This window comes from Marmota flaviventris, chromosome 1 (genome assembly GCF_047511675.1).
Source record: "Marmota flaviventris isolate mMarFla1 chromosome 1, mMarFla1.hap1, whole genome shotgun sequence".
NCBI lineage: Eukaryota > Metazoa > Chordata > Mammalia > Rodentia > Sciuridae > Marmota > Marmota flaviventris.
This window is the reverse complement of record NC_092498.1, coordinates 161,775,112-161,795,511: the sequence shown is the minus strand read 5'-3', so window position 1 is coordinate 161,795,511 and position 20,400 is coordinate 161,775,112. Positions and strand designations below refer to the sequence as shown.

The 20,400-nt window shown below is 41.6% G+C and overlaps 1 protein-coding gene across 1 annotated transcript in view; it reads right to left on the bottom strand.

The window, feature by feature from the left end:
- Positions 1-16,581, bottom strand: part of LOC114107192 (cadherin-related family member 3-like) — a 56,863-nt gene extending 40,282 nt beyond the window's left edge. The window contains exons 1-3 of the mRNA XM_027954547.2: positions 16,408-16,581; positions 10,746-10,917; positions 9,395-9,483 (exon numbers count right to left, since the gene is read on the bottom strand). Of these exons, the coding sequence (XP_027810348.2) occupies positions 9,395-9,483; positions 10,746-10,917; positions 16,408-16,581 (435 nt within the window). The remainder of the gene's footprint in view (positions 1-9,394; positions 9,484-10,745; positions 10,918-16,407) is intronic.
- Positions 16,582-20,400: the final 3,819 nt, after the last annotated feature.

Below are 20,400 nucleotides of genomic sequence, written 5' to 3'. Positions count from 1 at the left end.
GGGGCACTCAACCACTGAGCCACATCCCCAGCCCTATTTTATATTTTATTTATAGACAGGTTCTCACTAAGTTGCTTAGGGCCTCAATAAGTTGCTGAGGCTGGCTTTGAACTCTTGATCCTCCTGCCTCAGCCTCCCCAGCCCCTGGGATTACAAGCGTGAGCCACCGCATCCAGCCTCCACTCATATCCTTGATGCCACCACCCACTGCCCACTCCAGGCCATCACAATGGCCATGACTACCAGTCTCAGTTGCATTATTCATTTTCTTCTTTCAGCTGGATTGCCCCCTTCTGCATAAAACATGTTATAATATTTCTCATCTTTCCAAAGTGAAAATTTCACTCAGATCTACATTCTCCTCCAGGTACTGTCCAATTTCTTTACTCTGCTTTTCAGGAAAATTCTTTGAAAATTGTCCCTGCCCACTACGCCTATTCACCCCATCTCACAGTCCCTTGATGCCTCTCCAACCAAACTTTCTGTCTCCTGACTCCACTGTGCTAACTCACTTCTCAAGGACCACCAAAGCTCTCCATCCACTCCTTCCCAGAGCCCCTGCTGGGCGCCACACACTTTCCTGAGTTCTAGCAATTCACATATCGCCACATTCAATGATTGGGCGTCTCCGTTCTCAACTACCTGGACAGCTCAATAGTGCTAGATCAACCCCTCCTTCCTGAAATACATTTTTTAATTCTTTGTTTAAAATTTTGTTCTAGTTAGTTATACAGGACAGTAGAATGCATTTTGACACATCCTACATAGATGCAGTGTAACTTCAAATTCTTCTGGTTGTACATGACATAGAATCACACCAGTGGTGTAATCATATGTGCTCATAGGGTAATAATGTCCCATTCATTCCACTAGCCTTCCTTTCCCCACACCCCTCCCCTACCTGCACTCCCCTCTGTCTAATCCAAAGTACCTCTGTTCTTCCCTAGTGCCCCCCACCTTATTGTGAATTAGCATCCACATATCCGAGAAAACATTTGGCCTTTGGATCATTGAGATTAGTTTATTTCACTTAGCATGAGATTTTACAGTTCCATCCCTTTATTGGAACATGCCTTAATTTCATTCTTCTTTAAGGCTGAGTAATATTACATTGTGTATATACACCACAATTTCTTTATCCATTCACCTAGGTTGGTTCCATAACTTAGCTGTTGTGAATTCAGCTTCTAAAAAACACTGACATGGCTGCATTACTGTAGTAGGCTGATTTTAAGTCCTTTGGGTATAGACCAAGGAGTGGGATAGGTGGGTCAAATGGTGGTTCCATTCCCAGTTTTCTGAGGAATCTCCATACTGCTTTCCATAGTGGTTGTGCCAATTTGAAGACCCACCAGCAATGTAGGAGTGTGCCTTTTCCCCACATCCTCTCACCCTGCACAAAACTCAACTCAAAGTGGATCGACACTTAAACACTAGAACAGAGATCCTGCCCCTAACAGAGGAAAAAGTCAGCCCAGATCTCCATCACGTCGGGTTAGGAACTGACTTCCTTAACAAGACTCTTAAAGCACAAGAAGTAAGATCAAGAATCAATGAATGGAGTAGAATCCAACTAAAAAGCTTCTTCACAGCAAAGGAAACAATCAATGACATGAAGAGAGAGCCTACAGAATGGGAGAAAATCTGAAATACGTTTCTTTGTGGACTTCTGGTAGAAATTCTACTTTCCTAATTCTTCTTTGACCTGACTAGTCCTGGTCAGCCTCATTTTCTCAAGCCTTCTCCTCACCTGTCAATGTTGGGACACCCTCATACTTCATCCTTGAGCCTTTTCTGTATCCACACTTATTCCCTGGGCATCTCATATCTTGGTCTGTAGATCCCATGTGCAAGTTGATAGCCCCTCATTAATATTCCAGCTCCAGTGTCTATGCTCAACTCCAGGTTTGTTTGTTTGTTTGTTTGTTTGTTTTTAACCTGGTTGCTACTCCTCCTGGCTACCTAATTGGCTTCTTAGTCTCAACTTGCCCCCAAACAATTCACTGGCTGCTCTTCCCAAACCCCATTCCTCTTCAGTGAGTGGCTCAGGCCCAAATCCAAGAAGCTGTCTTGACGCCTCCCTCTCCCTGACACTCCACATCCAATTTGTCTGTGGATCTGTCAACATTGCCTTGGAAATGTAGGCAAACCACCGATGTGTTTAGGAATGAAGGGAACCTTTGTTGGCAACTCACAGGGCGGGGGGTGTGGCTCACTGGGATCAGTGAACCCTTAACCTGGATGAGGCCCTGGAGTCAATCCCCAGTGTAACCCCTCCCCGCCAAAAAAAGCAACTTACTATGAACCGCTTCAATAGAATAGAAGGGACTGGAAATCAATACAAGAATGGACAACTGGGAAATCATACAGTAACCAGAGGCTACTGGTGGGTGTGTGGGTGACCACTCCATTGGTCAACTCTTTCGACTTTTCTGTACATTGGAAATGCTTAATAATAAAATGTTTGGGGAAATAAACAAAAATCAATGATTCCTCCCCATCCCAACTGCCTCCTCCTAGACCGAGGTGCCATCGTCTCTCACACCATCATCTCTCACCTTGATTATTGCTGTCACCTCTCAATGGTTACCCTGCTTGCACTTTTGACTTTGTATAGTCCATTTTCTCTAAACAGAAGGTAACTTGATTTTTTATGTAAATAATAGCATGTATTCCCCCATCCAAAGATTTCCAAGGGAATCCCACATCCATCAAAACAAAAGGCAGGAGCTAGGGTGGTGGCTCAGTGGTAGAGGGCTTGCCTGGCATGTGTGAGGCACTGGGTTCGATTCTCAGCACCATGTATAAATAAATGAATAAAATAAAGGTCTATGAACATCTAAAAAAAATTTTTTTAAATGCAAAGTCTTTTCCAACATTTATGTATCTCCAATATCAACTTTGTAACTTCTACTCATTCTTTGCTTTGCAGACATATTGATATCTTTGTAGTACCTTAAAAGGGCAAAAACTGTTCTCTCCCAAAAGTTTTTCAATGGATAAAGAATTTGAATACATATTTCTATAAAGAAAATGAGAGTGGTAGTGCACGCCTGAAATCCCAGCAGCTCAGGAGGCTGAAGCAGGAGGATGGAAAGTTCAAAGCCAGTCTCAGCAATGGTAAGACACTAAGCAACTCAGTGAGACCCTGTCTCTAAATAAAATGCGAAGTAAGGCTGGGGATGGGGCTCAGTGGTTAAGTGTCCCCGCATTTAATCCCTGGTTCCAAAAAAGGAGGCGGGGTCAATAAATCTAAATACATATTCTGGAGTAAAAAGATATAGAAATGACCAACAGGTAAATTTTTAGAAAATGTTCCACATCACTAATCATCAGGGAAATCTAAATCAAAACCAAAATGAGATATCACCTCAGCCCGGTGAGCTATTATCAAAAAGTCTAAAGGTAACTTGTGGAGAAAATAGAACTCTTACATACTGTTTATGGGCATTAGTATATATATTGTGGAAAACAGTATGGCGTTTTCTCAAGAAAGTTAGAAAGAGAATGACCATACGATTCAGCAATCTAACCTTGGGGTATAATCTGAAGAAATAAAATTAGTATGTTGGAGAGATATCTATACAGTTATGTTTACTGCAGCCCCTATTCACAACAGTGAAGAGCATTGGAATCAACCTAAATGTCCATCAACTGATAAAGTAAATGTGGCACATCTACACAAGGAATACTATTCAGCCATAAAAAAAAAATGCTATCCTGTCATTTGCAGTAACATAGATGAAACTGGAGATTGTGAAGTTTCATAAGTCAGACCCAGCAAGACAAGTACCCGATGATGTTATTTATAGGAAGAATTTTTAAAAACTGATCTTCTAAGAAGTTGAGAATAGGATTGGGGTTACTGGAGGCCAGGAACAGTGGTGGGAGGTGGGGAAATGTTTATTGATGGATAATAAGCTAGAATTGATGGATAGTAAGCTAGGAGCAAGAAGTTCTAGTGTACTGTTGCATTGTAGGGTAACTGTAGGTAACACTTATGGGCTATGTAATTTGAGCCGGTCGTGGTGATATATGCCTATAATCCCAGTGGCTTGGGAGGCTGAGGCAGGAGGATCTCAAGTTCAGAGCCAGCCTCAGCAACTTAGTGAGGCCCTAAGCAACTCAGTGAGACCCTGTCTCTAAATAAAATACAAGAATGGTCTGGGGATGGGGCTCAGTGATTAAGCACCCCTGGGTTCAAACCCTGGTACCAAAAAAAAAAAAAAAAAAGAATTTTGAAAGTTTTTATAAAGATAGGACAAATGTTTAAGGAGATCAATTTAAGATTATACAATATATACATGTAATGAAATTGTATGTTTTCTCTTCTTTGCAACCCTGAGTCCTAATACATTCTCAGAGTAATTATGGCTCATAGAAGAAATAGACTCCTATTTATTAATTTTGCCTACAAAATATGTACTGAAATGACAGGACTTAATATTTCCAACGCTGAATGCATTCTGCCTATTTGATGTATGTTTCTTCACACCTGTGAAACATAAAAATTGAAAACTAGAGGCTATTCAAAGGAAAGGACAGAGGCCTTTTTTTTTTTCCAAAACGATTGCACTTTAAACAATCCATCAAAAGCAGAATTACCACCTCAAATTGTAAAGCAGAAATTTACATATTCTGGTTTCTAATGCCATAGACTCATCTTTTTTCTTCCCTTTTATGTTTGTTTTACAGCTGAGTTATAAAATAGGAGTATATAATTAAAATCCTCAGACCCATAATTATAAGCTCGGCTGCAGAATAATTGTTGAGCCTTTTGATGATTCCGCCACTAATTATGCCCCTTAGAAATTCCAAATATCACTTTCCCATAAAAAGCTGATCATTGTCAGCCTTCAGTCAACACACTTGACTGATGGGAAGATAATGTTTATTTCCACATGTTTATCGGTGGCCTACCCTGACTTGGTACCCTTATTTTACTAAGGAGGGAAAGATAATGAATCCATAGATGTAGATTTATATTTATCATTGAATGGCATATCTGTTTTTCTCCTTCACAAACTACCATGAAACTTTCAGAAATTGCTCCTTATTTGGAACTTTTTAAAACTCTCCAGTAAGTTATTAGGATGTGCATTGGGTAGATTACGTCCTAATATCTGATGCGTCAAAGAAAATAAGTGTCTGTAAATAGAATGCCAGCATATGTTCAAAGATCTATGTTCTGAAATGTGTCACTAATTTTGGGGGCACTTTGAATCAGCTATTCTACCTTGAATTGCAGACATGAAACCCTGTTTTGTGGAAATATCCCTGTCACATTCTAATCTCGCCCTTCCTACTCTGCACCTACTCTTGCCCCTCCCCCACTGCCCCACTGCAAATGCTTGTCCAAAAAAAAATGCTAAGCCCATTTTCATAAGATGTTGTTTCTGTAGACACTCGAAGGCACAATACCTTACTTTGAAAGATATCTTTTAAGGAATAAATTTATTTCACCATTAAGAAACAAACAAACAACAAAAAAAAAAATCCAGGCACAGTGGTGGCGCATGCCTGTAATCCCAGCGGCTCAAGAGGCTGAGGCAGGAGGAATGAAAGTTCAAAGCCAGCCTCAGCAATGATGAGGCCCTAAGCAACTCAGTGAGACTTTGTATCTAAATAAAATACAAATTAGGACTAGGGATGGGGCTCAGTGGTTGAGTGCCCCTGAGTTCAATTCCTGGTACCCACCACCAAAAAAAAAATTAAGTCATATTTGACAATTAAAATAGCATAAAGAGGTGTGCAACTTGATGACTTGGTATAATTTCACTAGATATAGAATTCTTTTTTAATTTTATTAGAATTCTTGCTGGTTGTTTTTTTTCTCTCTTCCTTTCAATATTTTATTCCACTCTTTTCACTTGCATGGTTTCTAATGAGAAGTCTGCTGTACTTATTATCCTTATCTCTCTGTAGGTTTGGTGGTTTATTTGCCCTTTGGATTTATTCAATATTTTCTCTTTATGTTTGATTTTGTAAAGCTTGAATTGGTCTAGAGGTACACATTACATGTGCATGTGCATATGTGTGTGCATGTACACACATGGGCATATATAAATACATTCATCTGTAAAAATATGTGTATATCCCAGATGAGATAAGGCTCAAAGTCTCCGTTCTCTCACCTGGGAGAATAGTGCTTTGCCACGGAGAAGGCTTTAGTTTTATTTCACAGGATTCTCTTCTCCTCCCTCTGCCAAGATCTTTCTCGTATGTTCACCAGGAGAACCTGGTAGAGTTCCTGGTGGTTAAACCCATGCAAGTGTCCCCCTGTCCAACATTGTGGCCCACGGAGTTTCTCTCTGACATTCTACTCTACACTTAGCCTCTGATCATTCTGATAATTCCACACTACCATGTAAGTCTTCCTACCCACCACGGCTCCATCTGCTTACACTATAGCTAAGCCGAGCGTGGCTGTGATACTCTGGATTCACCTGTCTCTCCAGATCTCGGGGTGGAATTTTGACCTGGTGAGTTCAAGAAAGGTTGTTGATTTTCTGTTGGTTCAACTTTTCTTTGTTGTAAGGATGAGAGGTGCCACGTTTTCTGTCTCAAAGCACCACTTGCACCATGGTATCAGGAATCCTTAAAATGTGGAGTAACAATGGTTGTTATGGTGTGGCTGTGAGGTGTCCCCCAAAGGCTCATGTGTGAGATGGTGCAGGAAGGTCCAGAGGAGACATGACTGGATGGTGAGAGCCTTAACCCAACCAGTGAATGAACCCCTGATGGGATTAACTGGGTGGTGGCTGGAGGCAGGTGGGTGTGGCTGGAGGAGGGGGCATTGGGGGCGTGGCTTTGGGGTCTCTATTTGTCTCTGGAGAGTGGAGTCTCTCTCTGCTTCCTGATCACCATGTGAGCTGCTTCCCTCCACCACACTCTTCCTCCATGATGTCCTGCCTCCCCTCGAGCCCCGAGGAATGGAGCCTGCTGTCTATGGACTGAGGCCTCTGAAACCCTGAGCCCCCAAATAAACTTTTCCTCCTCTACAGTTGTTCTGGTTGGGACTTTTAGTCACAGCAGCAAAAAAGCTGACCAAACAGTGGCAGTACAGCATGAAGAGCCCTACTCCTGAAATGCATGTGGATCTGAATATGGATGAAATCCAGCCTTCTTCTAGTAACATTTATTCCCTGGGCAATGCCCTTTACATGGCTTTGCATCTTCCATCATTAATAAGAAGCCAACAGGTAGGTCACATTATATCAATTTTACGGTGGGATCTAGTGCAACCTTTGTACTCTGTGGACTCCAGTTAAGCCTTCCATGAAATGTTATAAGCTGATACATTTTGAAGTGCTATGGACGAACAATTGGAACAATCCCCATCTAACAAACAGTCTCATTAGACAATCACAGAAAGCATTTAACATATTGTGAATTCAGGGGAGATATATAGACATTCTTTCCCCCAAATCATGCTGTCACAAGATCTTTCATTTTGATGGAGCACCTGGAGAAACTTCTGTTTTGTGAAACGCACTTTGGGAATTGCTGGTATTTTAGGAAACACCAAGATTTGGAAAAAGACGGGACGTGGATTTGAATCTCAACTCAGCTATTTGCTGTTTAGGTGAATGTTCCTAATCTATAAATTGAAGACACAGTACTTTTTAGTTCATTGATCCATTAGGTAACATAGCAAACAATAGCATTTACTTTAGGAATTAATACGAGGACTTCATGAAACAAATTAAGCACCTGTCACGTGATATATACTTAAGGCTTATTAATGTTATTGTTGATCATCATCCATATCAGGCTCCAAGACGGTGGGTGGCAAGGTCTTGCCCACATTAGAACCAATTTTCCTCTGAGTTGGCCTGACAAATAAATGTGGTTATCCAGTCGCCAGAGTACTTGAATAGCACATCTGGTCTAGTCTATTGTGTTAGAGGATGTGTGTAGGAGTGTGTCAAAGTGTAAAGTTTCCACGGCCTATGTCACGATGGAAATGTCATTCCATGTTTAGTAAAATTCACAAAGAACATGGCCTGGTCCTTCCAAATATGGCCCAGGAACCGATTGTCTTCTGAGAAAAGTATAGGGCTAAGATCCAGCAGCATTTAATCTGTGTGAGCAAGCATTTGGGGGTCTGTCATTCGAAGCGAATGACTTGCACTAATTGTCTGGTAAGTCATGGTGATTGCATGTTGGAGTCACAGCTAACCCCTATTGGACTGTCATGCGTTTTCCATCCTAAATGTTAACACTGTGGGCAAGCTACCATGGAGAACACCCAAGAAGCAATTTCAATATGATATCTGATTCCTGGGTGGCTGGAGCTGCTCAGTGCTAGATTTTAATACTATAATCTGGAACATGTTGATTTGGAGCAATACGCATGATTAGATGATTTGATTGTGTGTTGTAAAGGAAGCTGTGACCTTTCCAGTCCAATCCTGGATGTGACCAAACACTGTTGGGAGGAGGAGAAGACAAATGCATGTGGGGGAGTGTGACAACCGTGACACCGTTCCTTTGCCTCATTATTCAAGTGTATTCAATAATCTTAAAAACCGTGTGGACTGTGCCCCAAATATTAGTGGCCAGCTACATCTAAAAGAAAATAAACAAAGATCTAGTAACATGACCTGCAAATACTGAGCAGATGGCCTCAACATGAACAAGTCTCTCGTTTTTTTAGCCAGTTTGGGCAAACAAGACAACATTAAAAATGTATTATTCTTGCCTATAAATCCATTGGCTAAAACCACTGTAGTTTAATAATGCCATACTATTTCATATGGCATCAGAAGTTAAGACAGCAATATCAGCCCCGCCATTGGCAAGACGTTTTACATTTGGAAAACTACTTTCACATTCATTGTGTTTGACCAGAGGAGAAAAGCCATACAAGAGAAGAGATACCAGCAGGTTTCATTTCCCCAAATTTACAGTAGAAACCAACAAAGCAGAAATGTGGGGTGATTTGCATTAGTTAAGTGAGGACTTAAACCCAAGTTTCTTAGCACTAATTCCATGGTTTCTTCCCTCTCTGGGGCATTATAAAGTGGAAGGACAAGAGGTAGAGTTCTTTTCCTAGAGTCACACATAAATTCTGCCAGAAAAATAAGGTGAGGGGCATTATTTCTCTACAGTGCGTGCAGCCAGAAATCCCAAGAACAAAATGAAAACTGCCGGGCATCTTCTGTTACCTTAGGATGAGGCTGGACCTTCCTGCACAAGAAGGAATGCAGAGGGTAGGCAATTGCCCAGACATCCCAGACCTCAGTCACGGTCACCTAAAAGGTTCTAAGGTATGTTTGGGACCTGAGCAGTGGGTATAAGTGATTGGATGGTCTCCGTGGCTTTGTATTTGCATGCAACCATGCAGAAAACTTCAAGACATTGATATTCTTTGTTCTAAAACAAAAATTACCTCCAAAGCAGTATCCTCTGGGTCCTTGGCTGTTGCTCGATAAATGATGGTGCCCGGGACAGTGTCTTCTAGGATATAAATCTCAGTAACTGCCAGAAAAGGTAAAAGAGATATGATTGAAGGAGTTTCACACCATGCTATCCCCGACCCCCCCCCCAAAAAAGCATTCATTCTATATTTTAGATAAAAATAAGAGTATTATACTTGCTCAGTACAAATGTTTTCATAGAGTGCTTCTAATTAAGCCAATAGTTATGATGATGATGATGATGGTAATGATGATGATAGGCACTATTTATTTAATATCTACTATGTGTCAGGCTAGAGGAAAAAAGATTTAAAAATTTAAGCAGGGCACAGTGGCATATGACTATAATCTCAGTGGCTTGGGAGGCTGAGGCAGGAGGATCATGAGTTCAAAGCCAGGCTCAGCAATGGCAAGGAGCTAAGCAACTCAATGAAACCCTGTGTCTAAATAAAATATAAAAAATAAATTAATAAATAAAGGAGGGCTAGGGTTGTGGCTCAGTGGGAGAGCACTTGCCTCACACATGTGAAGCACTGGATTAGATCCTCAGCACCACATAAAAATGAATAAACAAAATAAAGATATTGTGTCCATGTATAACTAAAAAATATTTTTAAATATATATAAATAAAAATAAGGGGCTGCAGATGTGGCTCAGTGGTTAAGTGCTGCTAGGTTCAATCCCTGGTATGAGGGGCGGGGGAGGCAGTAACTAGAGGCAGGTGGGTGCAGCTGGAGGAGGGGGCATTGGGGGCGTGGCTTTGGGGTCTACATTTGTCTCTGGAGAGTGGAGTCTCTCTCTGCTTCCTGATCACCATGTGAGCTGCTTCCCTCCACCACACTCTTCCTCCATGATGTCCTGCCTCATCTTGAGCCCTGAGGAATGGAGCCTGCTGTCTATGGACTGGGACCTCTGAAACCTTGAGCCCCAAATAAACTTTTCCTCCCCTAAAATTGTTCTTGTCAGGTTTTTAGTTACAGCAGCAAAAAACTGACTAAGACAAAGATGTTTAAGTGGTAGCAGTCACAACAAGAAAGACAGGGTCCCTGACCTCACAAAGCTTCCAGTTTAATAGACACACTCCTAATTAAATCATCACACAAACGAGAGAATAAATTTGGTGCACTGTAACCACACAAATCAATGTATCACCACAATCAATGAACAAGTGAGTATACCCTTTCATGTAACCCATGGGTCACTCCTGTTGTCAGTGTTGTCCCGATCAGTCTTATAGCCTGGGTGCCATAGAGCACCCAGGACCCAGAGCCTACAGCTACATCCACAGGAGCCCTCTTCCTCCAAGGAGAGACCCTCAGTACCTTGGTTTCCAGGGGCAAGAGATCCGGTGAAGGTGGGCGGCTCATTCACATCTACAATCTGGATTAACATGGTCTGGGATGCTGTTGCCCCTTGGCTGTCTTTGGCATAGATTATCAGGGAATAGAGCATCACACTCTCAAAGTCCAGCTTGGGTACTCCAGTGGTGAGTAACTAAGTTTAAAAAAATAATAATAATAAGTAAATAAATGCAGAATCGTGGAGCAAACAATTGGCTTCATCAGGACATATAGGGAATATGTTAGATCTACAATTTCCAATATTGGTCAGCATTTTGTTGTTTTGTTTTGTTTTATGGGTTTTGTTAGGTTTTTGTTTTTGCCTTTGTTTTCATTTCTCAGATGGTCTCTCACTAGCTGGCCTTAAAATCCAAGGGACAAGTGATCCTCCCACTTTAGCCTTCCAAATAGCTGTGCCCCTCCATGCCCAGGTTTAAATTAACATTTTTAAAAAGGCATAAAAATCTTGAACTTAAGCTGGATACAGTGGCGTATCCCTGTAATCCCAGTGGCTCAGGAGGCTGAGGCAGGAGGATCTCAAGTTGAAAGCCAGCCTCAGCAAATTAGCAAGGCCCTAAGCAACTCAGTGAGACCCTGTTTCTAAATAAAACGCACACACAAAAAAAACCTGGGGATATGGCTCAGTACTTAAGTGCCTGTGAGTTTAATCCTCATACAAAAAAAAAAAAATCTTGAAGCTCACTCATATCGTGTCAAATGATTTCTCCTCCATCTTTCCCACCTTCCCAGACTTTAATTTGGTCAAGGATTATCCTGACATCTCAATCTATCCTTGCAAAGTAGGTATTAGGGTTAGGTGCAGAAATTGGAGATTTGGGGAAGCTCTGCAGCGTGGCCAGGTTTTCACAGGTAGAAGTGCAATGACTTTGGACTCCCTCTGACTTCACACTCATGCTCTTCATGAATCTAAAATGGCTAGGACCTCACATGGCAGAGTCAGAGTCCCTTGTGTCCCTCCCTTGTTCACTCACCTTTATGTCCTGTTCTAGGTCCCTTCATGGCTTCTACACTGACTCTTGAACTGCCCTATTGACCTGAGACAATCCCCCACCGCCCCCAACCCCCCAACCCCCTCACCCCCTCAACCCCCAACCCCCCCACCGCCGAGGTGGAGCATGCTCAGAACTGGATTCCAGTCCCACCTCTGGTGCACTTTGGCGATGGTCCTTCAGCTCTCTGACTTGGTTTTCTTTATCCCTCATATGAGATCACTAATGTCATTTCCATGTCTGCCATGATACCAGGAGTTTTGGGGATACTGTTTCTAAATATTTCTTTTTTAGAATTAGTGGAAATAGTGAAATAGTGGAAAACAAAGATTTTTATTGAGTACCAATACTCAGTAGAAGGGGTTGGACACTCGTCTTTGGACACTCTTTATCAAATCAAGAACCCTTTTTCTGTGATGATAATGTAGTCTAAGAAAATGCTAAGATCTTACATGTATGGAGCACTTACTATGTGTTAACTGCAAACACTTATTAGTAATTACATCATTCCACCCTTTAAAAAAAACAGTGTGATTGACATGTTAATATGTCCATTTTATAATCAAATATGAAATACAGACTCTGAAAGATCATCCAACAAGGAACAGGCAGGGCACAAATGCCACTCTGATTCCAAAGCCCATCCCCAGGACAAGGCTACCCACATGGCTGACTGTGGTTCTGAGAACAAAAGGATCATAATGTCACCCAGCCAACCTTCAGCCAGCAGAGCTAGCATTTGTTGATTACTCTCTCCGAGTCCAGGATTACTTTCTACTCTTTGCCTCTGTTAATCATCAAAGCAAACCTGAGAGAGAGGTCCTAATGTCATCCCGCTTCACAGAGGCTGAAACTGAAGCTCAGGTTATATAACCTAGCTGGGAAATCCATGCTGCGCTTGGAGACAGAGCACGGGCCTGACCCCTGCCCATCTGTTCCCAACACCCTCGTGTCGGCCAGAACTGCCGCGGACAGGAACACAGAGGGGTGTTGTCGCAGTTCCATCAAAGTCAGCAATACCTGGCATCCAATACCATTGTCTACTGAGCAGATGCCCCAGGCTGGACAGGATCTCTTCAAGTCTCACGGTTTTCCCATGGAGCGAATAAATGCTCTAGCATCCCCCAAGCTGCTGATGAAGAACTAAAGCCCAGGAGTAAGAAATTTTGCCTACAGTAACACCACTCATAGTAACTGAGCTGGGGCTTAAAGCTAGAGCTTTCTTTCTGTTCTCCACACGCTAATGATTCCTGATAAGTTCATTTAATATCATAACCTGGTTTTAGGATCTATGGGGCTTTCCAGCCTCAATTAAGCACAACAACTTTGTCCTTAAAGAGCTCCTGATCCAAGAAGCACGGTCCTATGCCCCAGCTGCCATTTTCACATGGTTTGCCCTCTCCTGGGATCCCCAAAGGGATAGCAACTGTGTCCATTTTGAGTATCAGGCTCAACAAATATCAGCTCTCGATGAACATTTTTTTAAGTCAACCAAAATTCTCATTAATTGCACTTGAACTGAAAGTCGACAGGAAGATGGTTTAAGTTCCCCTCTGGTGGATGCCTCCCATCCAGAGAACAGGAAGTGAGCATAGAAAAGGTGACTTGGGGGGCTGGGGTTGTGGCTCAGTGGTAGAGCGCTCTCCTAGCACATGCAGGGCCCTGGGTTCAATCCTCAGCACCACATAAAAATAAATGAATGGAACAAAGTTATTGTGTCCAACTACAACTAAAAAATAAATAAATTTTTTTTTTTTTTTAAAAGGTGACTTGGGTTCATTTCCCCATCCTGCCTGGACAGCCCCTTTCGCGATCCTCAATGACAGGTAGGAATCTGAAGGTAACGTAACTAGAGCATACCATGTCTCATTCCCATGGATGGATCCATATCATCAGTTCATGTGATTATTGTTTGCTATTGTTTCTCCAAGAGACTTGTTTGGCGAGGTGTTTTGTTGAATACTTGGCCAGTGGCCTGGCTAAGCTCAACCAGTCTTTTGCAAAACAATCCCCCATGTGTCAAGGTAGAAAGTCCAACAAAGGATAATGATATGCTAAACCCCAAATAGAACAGTATATTCTCCCTTTTTTACTGTAATATTATAGAATTAGATATCAATCCATTTCATGTAGCCTTTATCTGCAGGAATATTTCTGGGCTACAAAAACCGTTTCATAATCAAACTGCTTCTAAAGCTATCTAGAGCTGGTCTATTAAATAGCTCTGATACTGTGGCCACATTTTTCTTATTGTCTTTTTAAAAAAAAAAAAAAACTGTCAGTGGACCTTGTTATTATTTACATATCTCTGTGCAGTGCTGAGAATCAAACCCAGTGCCTCACACATGATAGGCAAGCATTCTACAACTGAGCCACCTCGCCAACCCCCACATCTTCCTTATATTATTATTTTTTGGCTGTCTATAATATGGCTACTTAGATTAGATTGGAAATGTATCTGCTATAGCAGCAACTATTGTGTGTTAACTGCTTATCATGGACCAAGCAGTAAGATGATACTTTGCATATATTATCTCATGGAAACTTTCCATCAGTCCCCGAATGAGGTGGTATTATTGTTAACACCTTATTATAAGGAAAATAAAAAGCACAGAAAGTCAAGTAATTTACCCAAGGTCATGTTGTTACTAATTGTAGTAGCTATGATTGAAAAGTGGGTTTGTCAGGCTCCAAAATCTGTGTTTAGAATAGTGATGGTGCACTCATTCTCTCTCTCTCTCTCTCTCTCTCTCTCTCTCTCTCTCTCACACACACACACACACACACACACACACGGAGGAGGAGGAAGAGGAGGAGGAGGAGGAGGAGGAAGAGGAGGAGGAAGAGGAAGAGGAGGAGGAGGAAGAGGAGGAAGAGGAGGAGAAGAAGAGGTAGGAAAAGAAAGTGTTGAGCAGGAGGAAGAGGAGGAGTACTCAACCCTCTGATAACCTTTTGCTGCTGTTTAGACTTGTAACAAATATCCTATGAAAAAAAAAAAACAATATGAGATAGCATTTTACACCAAACTGTAGTTAGAAGCAAATTTAAAAATCTAAGGATAACAAGGTTTGGCAAAGTTATTCAAGAGCCTCATAACAGATCTCCTTTGCCCCTTTTAATCTGTTTCCCTCACAACAGCTAGAGTGAGCCTTTTAAGATAGAAGCCAATTGGTTTTTTTTTTTGTTTTTTGTTTTTTGTTTTTGTTTTTTTCTGTAGGACTCTCCAGTGGTTTCTTAAATGTGGGAGGATTTAATGTCTCTGATGATTTACCCTTTCCTATACTCATGTCCTTTTCAGTGTTCCTTCTACTAAAGGAATTGCCTTTGCAGTTCCTTCTACTGAAAATAGAGCATATTTCTCCACCGCCCCCCCTAGCTTGGACATGTGACTTGCTTTAGCCAATGAGATCGGAGGAGACTTGGGTCTTGAAATATACATGAGAGTTTGAGATTGTTCTTTTGTTCTCCTCCTTTTGCCTAAAGAGGCATAGGCTTCTGCTAACCAGTGTCCCAAGGAGCATGAGAGGCACAAGGAAGACCTGAACTCAGCTGCAGCCTGGAACCAAACCAGGTGGCGCCCCTAAACCACATGTTGCTCATAAGGACTTTATTACTTACAGCCCACAAGCAATGTGACCTCCATGTTCATGGTGGTTCTCTTGCCCTCAGATTCCACAGGGGCAATGCACAGGGACCAGGGGAATGCTGCGCATACAGTGGGTTGCACCATATTTGAGGGACCCTGATCTTAAGGAACCCGAAGCTCTTATAATAAGCAGTAAACCTGCCTGAACACTGCCCCACTGGGAAAATAGCTTGATCATAGCTAGATGGTATATCTAGGCCCACAGCCCATGCAGGCTTTGCCCCTCACCTCCTTTGCTGTCTCATCTGTCACCTTGCTTCTGCTTCAGTCCTGTCACATCGATTTCAATCTCTTCTCCTTATCCCGCCCCTTTGTTCCACCATGCCTTGACATGGAATGCTCCTCTCCTTCTTCATCTACTTAATTCCTTCCCATTCTGCAGATGACTTTTCATGTAGCTCTTTCTCAGGAATCCGGACCAGGTCAAAGGTCCCCTCTAGGTGCTCTCACAGAACTGTGGGCCTGGATTTCATGGCTTTTGGTCACATTTACAATGCTATGCTTGTATGCATGTTCCCTTGATTAATATACATCCCTCTAAACCAGTAAATATCACAAGGTCAATGCATTGCCTGCATCTGATCAGAGCCTCAATAAATGTCTGTAAAATAAATGGATCATGATCTTCCCACAGATTTTTTCTTTTTTTAATTGTACTGGGGATTGAACCCAGGAGCACTCAACCACTGAGCCACATCCCCAGCCCTATTTTTTTTTTTTTGAGTTGCTCAGCGCCTCACTTTTGCTGAGGCTGGCTTTGAACTCATGATCATCCTGCCTCAGCCGCCCAAGCCACTGGGATGACAGGGGTGTGCCAACACGCCCAGCCCTCCCATTAATTTTTAAGAGTATCCAACACAGTATAGTGTCCCAATGAGAGGGTGCTAAGTTAATATCATACAATAGGGAGTGAGAAGGCAGAGGATGACAGTTTCATTTGAGAGCCCTTGGGGTACCAAGTGATCATACTGTTCACCTACATACTTACATCCCACAGGTGTGTGGATCTCTGAGACAGCATGAACGGATGGACCACAGGATTTGCATTAATAATCACAGGACCTCCAACCAGAGAAGTGTGAGGTGAGACAGACACGGTGACCACAGCAACCCGGGTGTGCTGAGAAGCATTTTCCAGAAGAGGGCTGAGATTCTCAATCATGAATTTGGGAAGAGCTAGAACATCTGAGAGGAAACATAAAATTTGACTTTTTACAAATGAATTTCTGCAAAGCTTCCCAATCTGCTTCATGTTTTGAAACCAACAACAACAAAAAAAAAGGACAAGAACCACTAGTTCCTTTTTTATTAGACGTCTTAAAAAATCAGTTGAGTTGGCTTGGCGAGGTCATTAAGGATCTGGGAACTTCTTCTTCTTGTAAGCTAACTCCTCAAGTTTATGGACACCGGCAGAAGACAGAGGATTATTTTATTGATGGCACGGCAAGCAACTTGAACTTTTGTGTTCACATCCCTTCTTTTCTTTTTTTTAAATATTTTTTTAGTTGTAGATGGACATAACATCTTTATTTTATTTACTTATTTTTATGTGGTGCTGAGGATCATACCCAGTGCCTCATGCATGCCAAGGCAAGCACTGTACCACTGAGCCACATCCCCACCCCGCATCCCTTTTCTCGTTCCTCAAGGAACACGGGGGCAACACAGAGGGTCCCGGTGGATGCTATGCATTTATATCACATTTGAGAAGCCCTAAGCTCAGAAAGCCCAGATCTTTACGAATGAGCAGAAAGCTTCCTGACCTTTGCCCTGGATGGAGAAAATAACCTTATTATGACAAACCATCCTCTGTGTCAGAGGGTGACAGCACCCTTGTTTATAATGCACTTTTTGTTTTCCAATGTTCTACCCATCCCTCAGTTGCCCCTTGGATATCACTTCTTTCAGAAAACCTTCCCTGAGCCGGGCACAATGCCACACACTTGCAATTCCAGCGACTCAAGAGGTTGAGGCAGGAGGATCGAGAGTTCAAAGCCATCCTCAGCAACTTAGCGAGGCCCTAAACAACTCAGTGAGACCCTGTCTCTAAATAAAATACAAAAAAAGGCTGGAGATGTGGCTCAGTGGCTAAGCACCCTGGTACAAAGAAAGAAAGGAAGAAAACCTTCTGTGGCCTGCCCCAGTTGGCTTGGATACTCCTTCCTAGGGTTCCTGTAACACCCCATAGTGATGGTTCCCAGCATAATAACCTTCCATTTGGGTGCATTCCAGGGAACCATAAACTCTTACTGAATAACAGTACTTACCACATATTTGTTGAATGAATGATAAAATATCAGTAATGACTGTTTATAGGACATTCTTTCACATGGAATTTTTTCATTTAATCCTCACATTACCCCTGGAGTGGGGCTGCTATTATCAGTTCCATTTTGCACATGAGAAAACTGAGGAACAGAAATACAGTGACCTCCATCTCACCAGGAACAATAAATTTGGCGAGGATATGGGGGGAAAGATTCGCTGATACATTGCTGGTGGAGCTGCAAGTGGGTGCAATCACTATGGAAAGCAGTATGGAGATTCCTCAGAAAACTTGGAATGGAACCACCATTTGACCCAGTTATTCCACTCCAGGTGCATATTATAATGATACAGCCACATCAATATTTATAGCAGCTCAATTTACAATAGCTAAACTATGGAACCAATCTAGGTGCCCTTCAACAGATGAATGGATAAAGAAAATGTGATATATATACACAATGAAACATTACTCACCATAAAGAAGCATGAAATAATAGTATTTGGAGGTAAATGGATGGAACTTGATACTATCATGCTAAGTGAAATAAGCCAATCTCAAAAACCAAAAGGCTGAATGTTCTCTCTGATGCTAACACACTATAGCATGGGGGAAAAATAGAAGTTCATTGGATGAGACAGAGGGGAATGAAGGGAAGGGGGGATGGTAATAGGAAAGACAGAAGAATAAATGGGACAGAACTTTCCTATGTTCCTAGATGAAACTCCACATCATGTGCCACAAGAATGGAAAGTTACGTATGATATGTCAAAATACATTCTATTGTCATATATATCTAAAAAGAACAAAATTTTTAAAAAGCATACAACAGGCAAAAAAAAATGAAAAGAAAAGAAAGGAAGAAAGAAAGAAAGAATGCAGACAGATAGATAGGAAGGCAGGCAGGAAGGTAGGTAGGTAGTGACCTTCTGTTATACAGCTAATCAGCAGTAGAGCCAGAATTTGAACCCCAAACTTGCTGGATCCCAATAGCATGCTCTTAAATGATTCAGATGGCTTCATGATTCAGAGTAAATTTCTTTGGGGTAGAAAAAAAAGAAAAAGAAAAAGAAAAATGGGAAAAATGGGAAAAAGCAAATATCCTCAAAATGTCAAAATTGGAGAAGGTCCCCAGACAACCAACAGCAGTGGCCCTGGGATGAAGGAAAGGACTCCACCTCAGGAATGGCCTTTTGGATTCACAGACCTCGACTCCTGTCTGAAGTCGGCTTCTTCCTGGCCACAGGACCACTTGGGCAAGCAGCTCATCCTGACTAGAAGTCAGGGGTGTGGCTCAGTGGTAGAGCCCTTGCCTGACATGTATGAGGCCCTGGTTTCAATCCCCAATACTGGGGGGGTGGGGGAGGATTAATAGTACAGCATCTTGTGCTTCAGAATTTGCTAAGAGGATAGGTCTTATATTAAGCGTTCTTACTATGCAGGCACCCAAAAGTGACACAGGGGAGATTTGGGGAGATTTTCGGTATGCCTGTGATTTTGATTACGGTGATGGTGTTATGGGTGTTTGCAAATGTCCAAACTTATCAGATTGTACACATTAAATACATTCAGTTCTTTTTTGGTCATTGTACCTTAATAAAGCTGTTAAAAACAAACAAACAAACAAAGAAGAAGAAGCTAGAAATCAACTGTGACTTCAAAAGAAGCCACTTTGGTTGAAACTGGTGTGAGGTGATCACCACTATTTAAGAGATTGGGATTATTGGCCATTATTTTTAATAAAGATTTATTTGTCAGTCACTGTCATAGAAAAATGTAAGATTTCTTGTTACTGAAGTTCATTATTTGTTTTATTAGATACAGTGCATGAAAGGTGGGTAAAAATAGTTTCTGAAATGACATTATTTCATACAACTTGTGTCTAACCCTGCGGTGTTGGGAAATTACTCAGTGCTCAAAGTCACAATGCATTTAGAGACAAAAAGTCATCATGCACCCTACTGAGCTGGCCTACTTTGATTCTATTTTTCTCCCTTTCTTTCTGTCTCGCTTGTGTGTGTGTGTGTGTGTGTGTGTGTTTTCTCTGCTCCCCTTAATTTCAGCTGAGTCTTGTTCTTACAGCAAAGATTTCACTGAAGATACACTTAGGTTAGTTTCTCAAAACTCATTTGGAAAAGGCAAAGTTAAAGATAGGGCCTAGAGGTGGGCTTGGTGACACACATCTGTAATCCACCAACTCAGGAGGCTGAAGAAGAGAATCACAAGTTCAAAGCCAGCCTCAGCAACTTAGGCAGGCCCTAAGCAACTTAACGAGATCCTGTCTCTAAATAAAAAATTAAAAAGGGTTGGGGATGTCATTCAGTGGTTGAGCACCCCTGGATTCAATTCCAGGTACAAAAAAAAAAAAAGATTACATCCACAAAATACCCAAGACTATAGAGAAGCCCTGTCTTAATGTATAACTTTAACTTTAAATTTTCTAGTAACCACATTTTTTAAAGTTTTTAAAAGGCCAGTAAAAATAATTTTAACATTTTATTTGAACTGATGTACATAAAATATTATTTCAATGTAATTAACATGTGAAAATGTTAGTAAGATAGTTTATTTTTTTCACATAAAAATCACCTAAATAATAGTATATATTTTATATTTACAGCACATCTTAAGTCAGAGTGCCCACATTCAAATGCTTAGTGGTTATCATTTCAGACAACATTGCTATAGAGTTGATTGGAGTTGTGCAGATATTAT